This window comes from Rana temporaria, chromosome 10 (genome assembly GCF_905171775.1).
Source record: "Rana temporaria chromosome 10, aRanTem1.1, whole genome shotgun sequence".
In the NCBI taxonomy this organism is placed as follows: domain Eukaryota; kingdom Metazoa; phylum Chordata; class Amphibia; order Anura; family Ranidae; genus Rana; species Rana temporaria.
The window spans coordinates 79538951-79558177 of NC_053498.1; the positions used below are offsets into that span (position 1 = coordinate 79538951).

The 19227-nt window shown below is 44.4% G+C and overlaps 1 protein-coding gene across 3 annotated transcripts in view; it reads left to right on the forward strand.

Annotated features, from left to right (window-relative positions):
* The window catches only part of GRIK4 (glutamate ionotropic receptor kainate type subunit 4), a 489165-nt gene extending 483793 nt beyond the window's left edge, over positions 1 to 5372 (forward strand). For all 3 annotated transcript variants that reach the window (XM_040325544.1, XM_040325543.1, XM_040325545.1), the window contains 2 exons: positions 1887 to 2005; positions 4499 to 5372. In XM_040325544.1, the coding sequence (XP_040181478.1) occupies positions 1887 to 2005; positions 4499 to 4861 (482 nt within the window). In that variant the 3' untranslated portion in view covers positions 4862 to 5372. The remainder of the gene's footprint in view (positions 1 to 1886; positions 2006 to 4498) is intronic.
* The last annotated feature ends 13855 nt before the right edge of the window (positions 5373 to 19227 follow it).

Sequence of the window (19227 nt, forward strand, 5' to 3'; positions counted from 1 at the left end):
GGTGCATCCTCATCAGCACATGGCTGTGGGACACGCTCGTCCTTTTTTTTGGCAGCTGGCAGTGTTGAGCCGCAACATGTCGAAGACTTGGTAGAGTGGATGACCAAGCCATCCTCATCCTCCTCATCCTCTCTCACCCAGGCTCAGGCTACTTTGTCTGGCAAAGCAGCTGCCAAGGCAGCCTCTTCCCTCTGCTCAATGGCATCAGTCACTTGTTCCCTAGCCACCTCGGTCGCAGATGTATGACCTCATTCATTTGGCTAGGAAATGGCTGCAGCCAGAAACTCTGTCCGGACCAAAAATTTTGGAGCGAGTAGTCATGGACAAATTTCTTAGGTCTCTTCCTAACACCCTGCAGAAATGGGTGAACCATGGTGGTCCGGAAACCGCAGACAAACTTGTAGACCTGGTCGAAAGGTACCCAACAACAGAGAATTTGTCCTCTTCCACCAGAGATGCACAGACTTTACACCCCAAGACCAGACCCTCCCCACCTATAAGTAAGACTGCATCAAGGGATGGGGGTGGAGAGAGGGACCAAAGAGCAACTAGAGGAATTATCGAGACTATTGCTAATGTTTGGCGAGAGCGGCCTGGAAGACCCATCCCACAGGAGAGGACCAGAAGGTTGATTTGTTACCGTTGCCGGGAAGAGGGACATGTAGCAGCGGTTTGCCCAGCGGGTGATGAACCCATGGAGTGTGACTTTGACAGAGAGACGACAGTCCCTTTTTGCAACCACATGCACTGTAGTAAAGGGAAATGAGAAACCTTTATGTAGAATGTGCTTAGATGGTAAAGATGTTGTGGTATCGTTGGATTCAGGTAGCCTGGTCACCTTAGTGAAAAGTGATCTAGTGGTGGGAAAAAACCTTACATCCTAGGAAAATGGCGGTAATTTGTGTACATGGGGACACTCGAGAATATCCGGTGACTACGGTTTCCTTTGAAACCTCCCTCGGTAACTTGTGTCACCAGGTGGGTTTAGTTCCCAAACTGCCACATGACGCCATTGTGGAAAGGGATTTCCCAAAATTCTGGGAACTCTGGGACTGCCCAGATTCCCCAGTAGGTGGTTCTTCTGAGCCTGAAACATCTACTCCAGAAACCTCTAACTGTGAGGATTCTCCTGAGTTTCCATTCTCAGTCTTAGCAGGGGAAACACCAGTCCCTAGAGAGGAGCCTGCTACCTCAGAAGAGGAACAGCGGCCAATAGGGTTTAATGACCTCGAGGTGCACAGAGAAAATGTCATCACTGAGCAATTGAGGGACCCCACATTGCTAAGAGCCCGGGAGAATGTAGTGAAGATAGATGGGGAGTTAGTTAACCCTGCCGCGACGAAATTAAAAAAATTTACATTGTTTGCGTAAGTCGTCCGTGAATGGGGCTGGACGTCATTTACGTTCACATCGAAACCAATGACGTCCTTGTGGCGTACTTTGGAGCAATGCACACTGAGAAATTCCACGGACGGCGCATGCGCCGTTCGTGTAAAACGTCAATCACGTCAGGTCAGGGTTCATTTACATAACACACGCCCACCTCTTCACAATTTGAATTAGGCGGGCTTACGCCGGCCTATTTACGCTACGCCGCCGCAACTTTCTTTTAATAATACGGCACTTGCCTGTAAAAGTTGCGGAGGCGTAACGTAAATAGGATACGTTAAGCCCGCACAAAGAAACGCCATTCTACGTGAATCTACCCCATAATGTTTATTATTACGTACATGACACATTCATGCCAGATGTCAGATCATACTGTTATATTTTGTATCTATAATAATTCACAGAAAATGCCGAAATATAATGTGCAAATTCAACAAAGCCCAGTACAGAATAATGTACTGTAATGAAATATTTGCATACTTTTCTTGTTTTGTCAGGTTTGGGCATGGAAAATATCGGAGGCATATTTGTTGTGTTAATCTGTGGTTTAATAGTGGCTATCTTCATGGCCATGCTGGAGTTCCTGTGGACAATAAGAAACTCTGAAGACACTCAAGTAAGATCATAACGTCTACTTATTTATCTGATGCTCAGAATCCATTTAATATGCTGTAGGTCATTGAAAGTAAATGCAATATGTAAGGACAAACAAAATTTTAAGTGGAACTTTAGTCAGAAAATTAAGTTCTGCTAGATCATTCAGCCTGGCCCCTTTTGCAGGATATAGCTACCGTATGTAAAATATTAAAAATAAGTGCCTATACTGTTTAAAGTCCAGTAATACATTGGGGTTGATTTACTAAACCTGGAGAGTGCAAAATCTGGTGCAGCTGTGCATGGTAGCCAATCTGCTTATAACGTCAGCTTGTTTAATTAAGCTTTGACAAAAATATAAACTAGAAGATGGTAAAAAAAACACCCAACAAGTGTATATTAATTGGCTTGTGTGAAAGTTTTAGCATATCCTACAAACTATAGTATATACAGTATACTGGAATTTACACAGGTATAGATGCAATACTGTAATGGTGGTGATCAGCGACTTATAGTGTGACTGTGATAGTGTGGCGGGAAATCTGGCACTAACAGACACTGGCTGGGAGGGTCACTAACTGACACGGACATCGCTACTGACACTAATACAGTGATCAGTATAATACTGTACACTGACACTGTACTAATGACACTGGCTGGGAAGGGGTTAACATCTAGAGGAAATCAAAGAGTTAACGTTGTGCATAACAGTATGTAATGTGTGTAATATGTGCTGCTTTTTTTTCTAATATGGCTGATTTTTTGCCTGAAACAGCCAGATTGCTGGTCCTATGGAAACACAGAACTCTGTCTGTGATTGGACACAGCTGATTTCAGACAAAATCATTGGCTGAAATCTGCTGCCAAACTCGTGTGTCCAATCACATGTGTGCTGTTAACCCGGAAGACAGGCAGATACATACAGGTACGTTGTCTGCCCTGCATGTACCACTCGCCCACAGTAAAACTACTGTTGGCAGGCAACAAGTCGTTAATGAAGGCACCCTATGACAAAATAATTAGGTACAATTGTTCCGTTATGTATATAAAAGGCTGTATTTACACCTCGCTGCGATTCTGCCCGTGATTTCAAAACGATGTGATAAAATGACAAATCACACAACACGAATTTCAGATGCCATTAATTTTATTGGCATCTAAACACGCAGTGCGGTTCTGCCTTGATTGTAGCCTAAAAGAAGCTCCTGATCCTTTTTTTGAGCAACAAGCCTCACGTGATTCGGTTCGCCATCGCAGTGTGGTTTTTATCGTGCGACAATAGCTGCACCGCGTTTTTAGGTGCCATTAAAATGAATGGCATCTGAAATTCATGTTGTGTGGTTTGTCATTTTAGTAGAGTGTTTTATATACATAACGGAACAATTGTACCTAATTATTTTGTCATAGGGTAATCATTCTGCTCGCAATTTAAAACACCCAGGTGTGAATGCAGCCTTATGCCCTTTACACACGATCGGTCCATCCGATGAAAATGGTCTGATGGATTTTTCCATCAGTTATCCGATGAAGCTGACTGATGATCAGTCGTGCCTACACACCATCAGTTAAAAAAATTATCGTGTCAGAACGCGGTGACGTAAAACACAACGACGTGCTAAAAAAAATGAAGTTCAATGCTTCCAAGCATGCGTCGACTTGATTCTGAGCATGCGTGGATTTTTAACCGATGGACGTGCCTACAGACGATTGTTTTTTTTTCTATAGGTTTTTATCCATCAGATAATTTTAAAACAAGTTCCTAATTTTTTAACCGATGGATAAATAACCGATGGGGCCCACACACGATCGGTTTAGTCTGATGAAAACGGTCCATCAGACGTGTGTATGCAGCATAAGACTTTTTGAGTTGATATTATCTCTGTTAATGCTTAATAAAAAAAAACTGCATAGACTCATAAAAATACTTTTTTTTTCTCCCTAGTTAATGCGGTAGTAAAGTCCACTTTGTGATTTTTACCTTCAGGTAAGACTATAATAAGGCTTTCCTGTAAGTAAAATGAATATCTCCTAAATGCGCTCTGAAGGTCTGGCATACCTTGCCGGACCTTTAGAGCTTCATGCTGGACCTGAGGGCTCTCGCTAACATGTGTAAGAGTGACGTCATCGTGGCTCCGGCCACTCATACAGCCAGAACCGGCAAACCAGAAAGAAAGACCGGAGGAAGATGGAAGCCCTCCAAGCGGTGACAGCACCCCACTTGAGGGCTTTGTTTTAAGGTTTAGTATTTCATAATGTGCTAGTATGCAATGCATACTAGAACCTTATGCAATTGCCTAACAGGTGTTTTATTTTTTTTTGCAGCTTTCTACCACTTTAAAAAAGCAAAAGCTGTTAAATTTTCCCTTAAGTTTCAATATTTTAAATTCTTGTTAGATTGGTACTCTTTTCTATACATGTGAAAAATAACTATTCATATTTGTGCCCCTAACACAAGATATTAAGAAATAATGCTTTATTTTATTAAAAAAATAATAAATTTTTTGTGTTGTTGCAGGTTTCTGTTTGTCATGAAATGATGTCAGAGTTAAGTAGCATTATACTTTGCAAAGACAGTTTAATGCCACGTCGAAGACGGGCAGGCATCATACGCTCCAGATCAGCTATTCCAGAAGACAAAAGAGGACGCAATTCTAGCATTCTAAGCAATGGTAAACTGTGTGGGGGCACTGGCCCTGACCCACTGGCACAGAGACTGGCACAAGAAGCAGCTCTAGTTGCCAGAGAATGTACACACATTCGAGTCTGCCCAGAGTGTCGCCGTTTTCAGGGTCTCAGAACACGCCCATCTGGTGGATCTCCAGCACAAAGTGAAGAGAGTTTGTGGGAAAAGACTACAAATAGCAGTGAGCCAGAGTAAAGAGCCATGACAGATAATGGAAGAAACAAAAGCATCCAGTGCTGTTTTATTTTTGTCTTTTTTTTAAGACCATATAATTCAAAAACTATTTTTTTTAAAGAAGAGTAAAATCCTAGTACTGGATTACCCACATTATAAAACGAAATCTCCCACAAAGGGTCTGCATATTTCCAGCTGACATTAAAATCTTTGACATCACAAAAACTGGTATGTTGTTACCCAACTTAGTAGTGGACTGTTGTATTGTTTCCTTGGATTGTGAGGAACATTGTCTTCCTTTAAAGTCTTTCATGCTTATGAGAATTTATGATTTCAACATCTGCAATGTTTGTAATAATAAAGAGAACATTTTGTCAAAAATCATAATATGGACCTGGTAAGAATTAGGTTGACCTTCATACATGAACTAGAGACAGTTTTGATGTGTTTATTGGTTGAGATTAAACGGTTTTCTGTGTGTCTTTGAAGGCTGTGTTATGTCAGAATTCATGTTTTGTATGGAATCAATTCCCAATATGAACAATAGATCCTGGCCACACAAACTGCTCTAAAAATAATGTTCTGACATAAATGCTGAAGATGGTTATGTTAATATATAGCTTTGCCATAGTGTAACTGAGATGGATAGATTTACCACATCATCATTTATGAGAAGTGACAGTTGTTCCAATGTGCTGCAAGGTCACATTAACATGTGTCAACATTACAGCAACGGCTGGTGTGCAGAGCAATCCGTCACTGCAGTTATGATGCGCTGAGTTCAGCTTTCTTTTCAACAAACTTTATTGAGATGTCACACAGACATCTCATAAAGTTTAATCAATGGCTACTCAATGCGAGGCAGTGGATTGCATCTGACTGCACTGAAAAAAGTACTACTCGCAGTACTTTTTATCAGTGCATCATGCCCGCACACCACTGAAATGCAGTGGTATGAACCGGGCACATAGGAGACAAGGCAACCAGAGCGCTGGAATAGTCGCCCAATGCTATCTCACCGAATCTATTCACATCAGGTATGAATCATCCCTAAATCGAGATCTCTAGAAATGTTCCCTTTGAAAAGATGGGCATTGTACTGATTGAGTGAGGTCATTCTTGGTGTGTGTGTTTTTTTTAGTCATACCATGAACTACACGTAAAAGATTCATAAATCATGTTTTAGTAAATCTATCCCTTACTGTAAAAATTGTCTTTTTTCGGGAGTCCATGTAACACTGTATATGAAACAACTATAAGGATATTTTTGATGAAAACTACAGTTCTATGCAATTTCTGTAAAATAAAGAGAATTGTTCTTAATAGGTGTTTGTGCTTCTGTAATGTTTACATACTCTTCCTTAAAATGTTAGGGAGTTAACTGTGAAACTGTGAAACTGTGAAAGTGTCATTGTTTTTTTTTAAACAGCAATATGAAAAAACAAGTAGCCTATAGCAGTCAATCAGAATTCACATTTTACAAACTGGGTTGTACATTATAAACTGAAGACCCATTAAAGTGCATATATAATAAAGTCCATAAAATAAATATTGAATGGATGATGAATAGTCCACAGGAATTTTCAAAAGGAGGTTCCTTAATATGGCAGATGCCTAGCCTTTCACCAACACCGCCACACATGCAAAGAAAGGGGAGTACTCACATCCCCCTCTGTATAAACTCTTACCAGAAATAGTAAGGTAATAGGCAGGAAATTATGTTGGTTAACAATCCTGTGATATCCAATTTAAATCCGATTTCCTAGGACCAACTTTACCAAAGGGGCTTGATTACCGTGTCCAATCATATGAGGAAAAACAGAAACATATCCATAGTGTAATTCTGTATAGAAGGTCTTTATTTTCCTCTAAAAAAAAAAACTTTTAGAAATTACACTTACAAGAATATAAATACAATAGGCATTAAATGAAGCAATTAAACAGTTGTGACAGCCAGATACGAATCAAGGAATGTCAGGGTACAATGACAGCAGTGATAGTGAGTCTCCAGGTAGTATACTGGGACTGTAATGTTTGATTGTCGCTGAGACAATCAAGCCCCTTTTTATCCTATTTCTAAATCGCTGCATTTGTAAATTCCAAAAGCCAATATAAAAGGAATAGTAGTGGTAAAATAGTACTTGTGGGTTTAACCAATTCATTATTATTTGTAAAATTCTCCTTTAAGTGGGACGGGGCAGGAGGGTGTCCTATGCCTATATACATTTTCTAATAGGTGTCCCTTATTCCCATCTCAGAAAGTTGGGAATTATGCAGTCAGCTCCTGCTCTACTGCCTTTAACCCCTAAACATGATTAGCTCCTGTGCTGTCCCACCCACAATCAGTTACTGTAACAGTCCTTGGGCACTGATCAAGCAGTGAAAATCCAACAGGGTAGTTGTACAGAAGCCGATAGGTAGATCGACTTCTGTAAGACCCCTCTGCTAATATATTGGGTACAAATTTAGCCCAGCCCTCCCTGTTGAACTTGCCATATTTCAATCCATGTATGGCTGGCTTTAGTCAAAATCTTATAACGTTTTCTCATTTTGCCTTTCTCCACAACCTCTTCAGCAAAAGGCTTTAATTTTGACACCTAATCATACAGTCAGCTACTACTTTGCCTTCCTTTTCTACCTTCTATTCTTCCATTATCAGCAACCACTTTTGTTCAGCTATGATGAGAGCTCCCTTTGCCTCCTTTATTCCTTGTCCATGGTTAGCTTTTAATCTGCATAGGTTTCCAAATGTCTTTACCCCCAATGGCACACAATTAGCTACTGCACCTCTCTCTCCTCCAATCCCTTATCACAATGAACTTATTTTCTACCTCTTGGGTCACCTGCCCAAGATCAATGCTAACTCTGCTTTTCTTCCCATGAGTGATTGCATCTTCCCCTCTAGTCGCTGTGCCTGTTCTCCCAATGGTCCACAATCACATACAGCTCTGGCTCCTCTATCCCCTGTCAGCGATCAGCTCCTGCTCTGCCTCCCTCCTGCCTAGCTACAATCATCTGCTGTCATGGCTTCGCTCATTTCTCTCACTGCTTGTGTGTGTGTGTTTGGGAGGAGGGGTGGTTATATGCAACTAACTTTAATTGGCGTAGCTAAAAATAACATTGCTTTAAAAATTAAATAAGGTCTGAGAAGACTTCCATAATATAGAATAAGGTAGCGTTGAATAGGGAATGTACAGAATGAGTTGATGCAGAATAGGGAAAGTGCAGCGCAGTGTACAGAATAATGTGGTGGGGAATAGGAAATGTAAAGTGCAGTGTACAGAATGGCACGGCATGGAATAGGAAATGCACAGAGCAGTGAGACATCAGACGGGCAAGGCGAAGAGGTCACCAATATGGCGGTGCCCTGAGGACATGGGAAGGGCTTCATCTGGGATCTTTGGAGTCACTGTATTCTCCTCTAGGTGAGTTCTCCTTGTGACAAAACATTACAGATCCTGCATGCCACTCTCTTTCTTTGCCTCCCCCACATACCTTGTATTACCCCATGTCAGGGCAGAAAGTCTTGCCATGACCCCCTAGCCAAACTCAAGGCCTCCCGCATCAAATATCCACTAATGGTAGAGGAGCTTCTAAATGTGCAACAGAGCTCAGTTCACAGTTCAAGAGAGAATTATAACAACAACATGAGCTGGAAGTTTGAGTCTTTGGCTGAACAGCAGCATCAGCAAGAAAGAGAGGAGCATGATGCCCCCATGGCCCAAAATAAATCTCTTCTCAGAAGGTTAGAAAGTCTGAAGCTTCGAGTGAAAAGCATCCAAACTACAGAGAGAGGAAATTAACTGACTCCATGAGGAAGAGAAGCTGCAGAGAATCAAGGAGAGGGAGGAGGAGTAAAAGAGGATGCAGGAAATTTGCAAGACCTTCATCACGCATTAGAACCTGGGGGAGAGAATTAAAGCTGCTCTGGATAATCCCAAATAGTATGTCTTCTGTCTGGACTGAGAAGGGAGAACTCTTTTCTCTTTCGTTCATGGATGGACACAGCCTTAATCTTGACATAGTGGGATTAGCCTATCTATCTTTAGGAGTGACTAGGCAGAAGTGTTAACTTCAAAGCAGAACCGCTCCGCCCAGGGTGTGGTCCCACTGATTATATCCCCTCAGCCTGCACCAAGCAATTTAGTTTTTTCTGCCTAGTCTAAGGAGAAGACATGGCTCACCTTCAGGCCCATGGCTTGGAGGCTTTTAGTTTGGATTAATTTTTTGGATTTTTTATTCATTTATTTATTTAAGTTTTTCCTGCGATCTTCAATCAACTGCCGACTGGGCGACAGGCTGGATCCCAGATCCTTGTATTCTTCCGAGTTTTGGCCATCGAGCGTGTGCCAACCATAGCTGTGCGCTGGGTCGTCCTCGACATACCCGTCGCTCTACGGGTGGCCGGAGAGCTATATGCTCCAGGGCTTGCATCGGACCGGTCTACAGGGCCGAGTTGCAGTAGCCTGGCGGACAGCCACCTCCATTACCATGTGGTAGATATGCTTCAATCAACTGCCGACTGGGCGACAGGCTGGATCCCAGATCCTTGTATTCTTCCCAGTTTCGGCTATCGAGCGTGTGCCGACCATAGCTGAGCGCTGGGTCTTCCACGACATGCCTGTCGCTCTACGGGTGGGAACCCCTCGTCTCTGCTGCAGCCAGGAGTGGTGGGTTACTGTTTGGGGGTCCCTGTGTCAGGTGTGTGGACAGCATGGCGTCAGAAGCAGACGATTTTTCCCCCGTGACACCTGAGCTGGCAATTGATGCCCCTGCACCCGATTTATCAGTGGACGCTAGCCGGCAATCGTAGATGCCTTCGTAGCCAAGGTGGAAGCAGTGCGTTGGAGAATAGGGGCTAGAAAGCACCCCCTCCCTCTACCATCTGCTGGGGACAACTCAGATGCGTTGCTGGGTCCAGCTAGCACTCATGACCCTGGACCTGAGGTATCTGAAGATGCGGACCAAGAACCCTCTCGAAGAGAGTTTCTTGAAAAGATGAACCTCGCCCCCGATAGTGGACCCTCCTGTGTCCAGATTAAACAAGCTCCACTATACCAGTGGAGGGGGCTCCCGCCTTCAAAGACCCTGCGGATGAGAAGGCTGAGGCGATCACCCACAACCTGTACACGGTAGTGTGTTGATGGTATGCCCAACCATAGTTGGGGCCCTGGTGTCTCAGACACGCACGAAAGGGGCAAAGATGCTACTCAATGGGTTACAAGCGTCAGGCTTCCTCGAACGAGGTAGCCCTAGCTGACCTACTAGTACAAGGCCAAAAATTCATTTCTGAATCAGCCTTGGTCACTATTCCTCTGCTGGCCATAGCTCAGGTCAGGCGGTGGCGTTATGCCGTCTACTTTGGTTAAGATTTGGGCCGCCAACCAATCTTCCAAGAAAGCCCTGATGGGCTTGCCCTTTAAGGGTGACAGACTTTTTGGAACTCCCCTGGATGACATAATTAAAGATGCTACAGGAGGTAGAGCACACTGCTCCCACAGTCCAAAAAAGGGGAAGGAGCCACGCCGTAGGCAATGGCCCTTCTTTACCACACACAAGCGTTTTTTTCGTCCGCCCAGTACGGCGGGTAAAAGACCACAAGCCGATAAAGCACCTGCTCAGGGACTGAGACGTCCATGGTTTCGCAAACTCAACAAGCCTGCAGACAAAACTACGTCCGCATGAAGGTTTGACCCCCACCCATCTTTTAGGTGGGGGGACGTCTTCGCGAAATCGCGACCCGGTGGACATCTCAGGTCCCCGACCGGTGGGTTTGCAAAGTAGTGTCTTCAGGGTACAAGATAGAGCTCTATACTGCCCACCAAACAGATTGTTTTTTTCCCTCCAACCGCCAGCTACAACCGACTCGTCAGGAAGTCCTATTTGACAAGACCTGCTGAAACGCGTGGTGGTTATTCCTGTCCCTGTACAGGATCGTTTTCAGGGGTTTTACTCCAATCTGTGCATAGTACCAAAGAAGGAGGGCGTTCGCCCAATTCTGGACCTCAGGGCTCTCAATTGCTTCATGAAGGTACAAGACATCAGGGATGCCTATTTACATGTCCCCATATGCACAAAGCATCAGAGACTTCTGCGCTTTGCGGTCGGGAAAGACCACTATCAAGTTGTGGCTCTCCCCTTTGGCCTGGCATCGGCACCAAGGGTGTTCACCAAGGTGTTTGCCCCAATTCTCGCCCTACTAAGACAACGTGGCATCGCTGTCGTGGGCTACTTGGACGACCTGCTTCTGAGGGCCGCTTCAGCCTCAGAATTAGAGGTGAGCGTGTCTATAACATCAGACCCTCAGACACTTGGGTGGCTACTGAACATTCAGAAGTCAGTAATGGTAAAGACTCAATGCCTAGTATATCTGGGATTGATTCTGGACTCCTCAGAGGCAAAGGTTTGCTTCCCTGTGGAAAAGTTGCAGACCCTTCAGGCTGCAGTGCGGTAGTTGACATCCCAGAAGGGTCGTCACTCCGCTTTGCATGTGAGTCCCGGGCCTCATGGTGGCCTCCTTCGAGGCGGTACCATAGGCGCAATCTCACACGCGAGTGCTACAGAAGGAAATTCTGTCCAGATGGGACAAGCGCCTATCATCCCTGGATTATCTAATCAGGGTGAGCCACTTGGTCAGGGCCTCCCTTGTTGGTGGCTGACCTCACCGGCACTTCTGTCCAAGAAGTCGTTCCTTCCTTTCACTGGATAGTCATCACGACGGATGCCAGCCTTACCGGTGGGGGAGTCTGGGGGGTTCAGTCGAACCAGGGTCACTGGTCTCCAGAGGATTCCCATTTGCCGATCAAGGTCCTGGAACTTTGGGCGATCAGGCTGTGCCTCTCCACATGGTCTCAGAGGCTACGAGGGCGTCCAGTCAGGATCCAGTCTGACAATGCCACAGCGGTGACATATCTCAACCATCAAGGAGGAACAAGTAGCTCGGCTGCAGCGTCAGTATTCGCTCACATCCTAAGGTGGGCAGAAAGGAGCATACCGTCACTGTCGGCCATATACATTCCGGGTGTGAAAAACTGGCAGGCGGACTGCCTGTGTCGCCAGATGCTGGACCAAGAATGGTCTCTGCACCCGGAGGTGTTTCAGCTCCTTTGCCCAAGATGGGGCACGCCAGACGTAGATCTCCTGGCGTCTCGACTCGGAATCGTTTGTGGCCAGGTCAAGAGACCCATGGGCGGACGCGACAGATGCGTTAGTGGAGTCAGTACCGGCTAATCTATGCCTTCCCTCCTCTAAGCTCCTGCCTCTTCTGCTTCGCAGAGTGGAGGCAGAGGGGATTCCTATGATCCTAATTGCTCCGGATTGGCTTTGGCGTCCTTGGTACGCCGATCTAGTGCAGCTAGTAGCAGACGTCCCCTGGGCGTCTACCGGCTGTCACAAGGTCCCATACTGCATCCTGCTTTACAGTCGCTGGCTTAACGGCATGGCTATTGAAAGCCAGGTACTAAGAGACCGGGGCCCGTCGGATTCTGTGATTCCTACCTTGAGGAAGGCTAGGAAGTTATCCTCGAGGATTTATTATCGCACTTGGGTGAACCAAAGAGCTTGCTTAAGCACGATTTAAGGGGCAGATATCTGCACTGGCTGTTTTTATTTCAGCGACCCCTGGCGACTCACTCTCTAGTGAGAACATTTGTACAGGGGGGTTCAGCATGTGGCCCCTCCGGTCCGTCCTCCACTACCTCCGTGGGGATTTGAATAGCAGGCGCACCTTGGCGTCACCACTACGAGAGGACCTGCTGTCGCAAGGTCCCATAGGTCATCCTGCTTTACAGTCAATGGCTTTAACGCCATGACTTCTAGGTGCCTCAGAACCACTGTTTGAGAAGATTAGGGAGGTTCCCTTGTTGACACTTTCTCAGAAAGTGGTCCTGTTGGTGGCTGTTATGTCAGTTAAGACGGGTTCTAAACTGGCAGCCTTGTCATGAAAGGCTCCCTATAGATCTTCCACAAGGATAAGGTGGTGATGCATCCACAGCCTTTTTTCTTCCTAAGGTCATTTCGACCTTCCATCTCAAGGAAGACATTGTACTGCCATACTTGTGTCCTCATCCGTCGAATCCTAAGGAGACGACGTGGCATTCTTTGGACGCTGTTCGAGCTCCGAGAAGATACTTGTCTGTTACTGCTCTGTTGCGGAGTTCAGACTCACTGTTTGTTTCGGTGGCTGGTCCCAAGAAGGGCCCAGCGGTCCTCATCGGCTACCATTTCAAGGTGGACCCGACAGATCCTGATCAGGCTTACGCCATAAAGGGTCGGGCTCCTTCCTATCACGATGCATTCAACCAGGGAAATGGTGCCTCTTGGGGTTTCTGACATCAAGTGTCTGTTTCCCAGGTGTGTAAGGCGGCGACCTGGTCCCCCGGTCACACTTTCACTAAACTTTACAAGTTGATGTGAGTGCATCTTCGGATGCTTCTTCGGCCACAAAGTTTTGCAGGTGGCTGTTTAGAGTTACAACTCCTCAGTTGAGGAGCTCTGTTTTGGGGTGAAGTTTATTTATTTTTATGCTTCCCACCCCTCATTTTGACACTGCTTTGGGACGTCCCACTATGTCAAGATTAAGGCTGAGTCCATCCATGAACGAAAGAGAAAATAGGATTTTATGCTCACCGTAAAATCTCTTTCTCTGAGTTCATGGATGGACACAGCACCCACCCCTCTTTGTCTGTACTGCTTGCTACGAACTGAATTGCTTGGTGCAGGCTAAGGGGATATAGTCAGTGGGACCGCACCCTGGGTGGGGTGGTTCTGCTTTGAAGTTAACACTTCTGCCTAGTCACTCCTAAAGATAGATAGGCTAATTCCACTATGTCGAGATTAAGGCTGTGTCCATTCATGAACTCAGAGAAAGAGATTTTACAGTGAGCATAAAATCCTATTATTATTCCAACAATTGTGATGTCATTACGCGGGATTTAACCAGCCAATTTATTATTCAAATACATAATGATCCAAGAGAAAAAGGTTTATTGTAATTGGGTGTATCGGACTGCCAACATCCTGGAATTATGAATAGGAAAAACATGCAACAAGTGCAATGGAAGGGCCGCCCCCTTGGACTTTTGAGGCAAAACATTTAGGTAATTTAATAAGTAAAAGGAAACTCTGTGCCACTTTTATTAAGTACAAATATTAAATAGATTGTGTGAACACAAGCAGTGACATTAAAATATACAAGGTATACAAATGAACCATTTAATACATAGATACATATATCAAACCCAAGGGTAATAATCCAGGTACTGCCAGAGTCAAACTGCGGTCAGTTCATGAAGATTCATAACGTGCATCTCTAAATGTTTCGGAAAATTAATGGCATATGTATTTTCCTTCATCAGGGAAAGTTTGCATTTGGGTAACTTTTTATCCTTGTCTGCAACATCAATACAGTTACATAACATTCATGTTGTAATGCGTAAAATAGCAAATGGTTTGCACAGTAAATTGTATGGTTTCTTTAGGCTTAAGAGTACTTACATTTATAGCCAGATTCACAAATAGTTACGCCGGCGTATCAGTAGACACGCCGACGTAACTCGGAATCTGCGCCGTCGTAGTTTAAGTGTATTCTCAAACTGAGATACACTTAAACCTAGCTAAGATACAACAGCCTGCGCCGTCGTATCTTAGGGTGCAATATTTAGGCTGGGCGCTAGGTTGCGCTTCCGTTGAGTTTGGCGTAGAATATGTAAATGCCTAGATACGCCGATTCACGAACGTACGTGCGCCCGTCGCAGTAAAGATATGCCGTTTACGTAAGGCGTTTTCCGGCGTTAAGTTATTCCATAAAATAGCTGGCCTAGTCAATGTTAAGTATGGCCGTCGTTCCCGCGTCAAAATTTGAAAATTTTACGTTGTTTGCCTAAGTCGTCCGTGAATAGAGCTGGACGTAATTTACGTTCACGTCGAAAACCAATACGTCCTTGCGGCGTACTCTGGAGCAATGCACACTGGGATATGTACACGAACGGCGCATGCGCCGTTCCTAAAAAACGTCAATCATGTCGGGTCACCCCCCATTGACATAAAACATGCCCCCTCATCCGAATTAGGCGCACTTACACCTGCCTCATTTACGCAACGCCGCCGTAAGTTAGGAGGCAAGTACTTTGTGAATACAGTACTTGCCTCTCTGACTTAAGGCGGCATAGCGTAAATACGGTACGCTACGCCGTCTTAAAGATGCACGCCCCTACCTGAATCTGGCTATTAGAAAAACACAGAAAAATAATAAAAACACAGTTTACTGTGCAAAACCATTTGCGTTTTTATGCATTACAACATGAATGTTATGTAACTGTATTTATGTTGCAGACAAAGATAAAAAGTTACCCAAATGCAAACTCCCCCTGATGAAGGAAAATACATATGCCATTAATTTTGAGAAACATGTCGAGATGCACGCTATGAATCTTCATGGACTGACCACAGTTTGATTCTGTCAGTACCAGGATTATTACCCTTGGGTTTGATATATGTATCTATGTATTAAATGGTTCATTTGTATACCTTGTATATTTTAATGTCACTGTTTGTGTTCACACAATCTATTTACTATTTGTACTTAAAGCGGAGGTTCACACAAAAAGTGATCCCTCCCCCCCTCCGGTGTCACATTTGGCACCTTTCGGGGGGGGGGGGGTGCAGATACCTGGCTGAGACAGGTATTTGCTCCACTTCCGGGTTCGGATCCCCGTGGGGAATCCAGCCTGTGATGTCACCCCCCTGCTGTCTTCTGGGAAACACTGTTCCCAGGAGAGAGCGGGGACCAGTGATGGCGCGCTGCGATCCTTGCGCATGCGCAGTAGGGAATCGGGCAGTGAAGCCGCAAGGCTTCACTTCCTGATTCCCTCACCGAGGATGGCGGCGGAAGCAGCCGAGGACTGAGCGATTGCTCAGCCTCAGCTGCTGACATCGCGGGCACACTGGACAGGTGAGTGTCCATTTTTTAAAAGTCAGCAGCTGTCGTATTTAAAAAAAAAAATCGGCCGAACCTCCGCTTTATTAAAAGTAAAACTGACTTGCCTTTTACTTATTAAATTACCTCAATTTTTTGCCTCAAAAGTCCAAGGGGGCGGCCCCTCCATTGCACTTGTTACAGAATTAGGTGGTGTGGAAAAAGGAAAGTACAGGACAGTGTATAGAATGAAGCGGTGCAAAGTAGGACATATACAGCACAGTGCACAGAATGATGCAGTGTGAAATAGGACATGTACAGGGCAGTGTACAGAATGAGTCGGTGGGGAATATGAATTGTATGTGGTATAGCGCAGTGCACAGAATAAGGGTCAAGAATCCAAAGCACCCAAACACTTCTTTGACATAAATAATTATTATCAATAATCTGTTTTACATTCTCATAAACATATACTGTACATTTGAAATCAAATCTTTATTATTTTTTGTCAATAACATGGTGTGGGTGGATTTCTGCCAGTCACAGACTGTGTAATGCCCCTCCAGCCTGGGCCTTAGAATAACAGGGAGGTGAAACCAGCATCAATTAAGATGTAATATCCTGCTCCTATTGTGTTTAGCTGGTTAGTGGTCATGGAGGAGGAGGGGGGAGAGGGCTGTCATTTACCACTATGTATATGCTCACATGTGTCATTCTATAGTCACATGGGCTGCTTAGATGTGATCAAGAAGGAAATGCTCAGCATAGAAACAGACTGAAAACTGAGCAAGTGCGCTAGATGCCAACACTGCTCTGCAAAATCCCCCTACTGCAGTGGGGACATGGACAGAAGGGGTAGATGGATCAACCAGGTTTTTTTGCAGAATACAGAAAACAAATCTCATAGTGGTCGAGTGGGTATGATCAGCATGTAATACAGCATTTATTTATGAGGTGGGTTTAACCACTTCATTACTGGGCACTTAAACCCCCTTCCTGCCCAAACCAATTTTCAGCTTTCAGCGCTGACGCATTTTGAATGACAATTGCGCAATCATACAACACTGTACCGAACATACAAATAGTAGCGCTAAATGATAATAAAGATAAAAAATTGTTTGAAAAAATCAAGTGACTGATGTGTGGTCAAAAAAGGAGGACAAATTGAATTAAAAAAAGTCCAAATATTAAATGGTGAGAAAACTTGACTGATGTATAAGCTGGGTGAATGCTCCCAAACGGTCAAACCAAAACACTGATGTATAAAGGAAAAGTGGAGTCCACTGCTGCCACGCACATATTGATCGATATGTTCTTTTCTTCCACTTCCATGTAAGTGTTTCTAACCATTATTAAAAGCTCAGTGCCTACGCTATTACGCTATGTGCTTCTTCTGTTTTACTTTTTTCTTTATACATCTGTGTTTTGGTTTGACTGTTTGGGAGGTACCATCTTTAAGTATTGGACATCTTCCTCTCGTTTGGTATTGCCATATAAAGATCGGATCCTGCACTGTCACAGCCTTTGTATACATTCAGCTTTGTTGACCCCCTGGGCGTAGGCTCATTAGGGTTCAATACATTTGGTAAGCCTTTGCTTTATTGGTGGCGGGTATATCACTAGTGTGCATCACGTTCAAGAGTGAATCATCGTTGGTCAGGGAGCATTCAACCGGCTTATGCATCAATCAAGTTTTCTCACCATTTAATATTTGGACTTTTTTTTTATTTAATTTGTCCTCCTTTTTGTCCACACATCAGTCACTTGATTTTTTCAAACAATTTTTAATCTTTATTATCATTTAGCGCTACTATTTGTATGTTCTGTCTGTCATTTTCCATTGTTCACTGTTTTTTATAGCTGCTCACTTATTTGATAGCGCGGATTTATTTTGTTTTTGTATACAACACTGTACCCAAATTATATTTTTATAATTTTTTTTCCCACAAATAGAGCTTTCTTTTGGTGGTATTTGATCATCTCTGCGAATAATATCCCAGTTTTTATTTATTTTTTATTGTTTTCCTCAGTTTAGGCTGATACGTATTCTTTTACATATTTTTGTAAAAAAAAAATTGCAATAAGCGTATATTGATTGGTTTGCGCAAAAGTTATAGCGCCTACAAAATAGGGGATAGATTTAGGATTTTTTTTTTTTTTTTACTAGTAATGGCGGCGATATGCAATTTTTTTTGTCAGGCCTGCTATATTGCGGTGGACATATCGGACACTTTTGACACTATTTTGGGACCATTCACATATATACAGTGATCAGTGCTATAAAAATGCACTGATTACTGTATAAATGTGACTGGCAGGGAAGGGGTTAACACTAGGGGGTGAGGAAGGGGTTAAATGTATTCCCTGGGTGTGATTCTTACTGTGGGGGGAGGGGACTGACTGGGGGAGGTGACCGATGCTGTGTCCCTATGTACAAGGGACACAGCATCGGTCTCCTCTCTCCCTGACAGGACGTGGAGCTCTGTGTTTACACACAGAGCTCCACGTCCCTGCTGTCACTGCCGATCGCGGGTACCTGGCGGACATCGCGACCGCCAGGCACGCGCATTGGCATCTCAGCGATGCGCCGGGCACAGTTTTCCCCCGCTGCGCGCCCCCAGCGGTGCGCATGGGGAATGCAAATAAAAGGACGTCCAGAGACGTCCACCCGGCAGTTGAGAGCCGCGCTGTGGACATCTTTCGTCTACAGCGCGGGTCTCAAGTGGTTAATGACACTTTAACTTTAGCAGGATAACACACATGTAAACATGAAGAATTTCAGAATCTCCGTCTGTCTTGCCTTTTTTCCTGGCTAGGTGGGGCATGTGCACTGCAGGCTGGGAAACAGCAATAACTCTTATATAGTAACAATACAAGTAGCTCAGTCGACTTAGAGAGGATGAGCCTGTAGTGTAATGGTATAAGCCAAATGATCAGTGGTGATATGCAATTTCTACTTTACTAAACAATGAAGGTCAACATAACACTGCGTCCGGGAAACAGGAACAAAAGAAATGAGAAAAATTCTACAAATAGCTACTAGATGGCAGTAGACTTCCTGAGTTCAGTTCAACTTCTGAAAGAGAAAATAAGATAATGTCTCACATGTCCACCTTGTGAAGGAAGGTTCTGGAAAGCTCATGGCTGTGTGCATCGACGGCTGGCACAGGCTTCACACTGGCACTGCTGTTGTCTTTTGGTCAGGAGGTCCTGGTTAGGGTTGAGCGAACCCGAACTGTAAAGTTCGGGTTCGGTACGGACTTTGGGGTTTTTTGTACCCGGACCCGAATCCCAAACAATTTGCTGAAAGTTCGGGTTCGGGTCCGGTGTTCGGCAATGTTACAGCAAATCGCCATTTGTTTTAGTACTGTGACTAAGAAGCCATCACAGCCATGCCTACTAATGGCATGGCTGTGATTGGCCAGTGCAGCATGTGACCCAGCATGTGACCCAGCCTCTATATAAGCTAGAG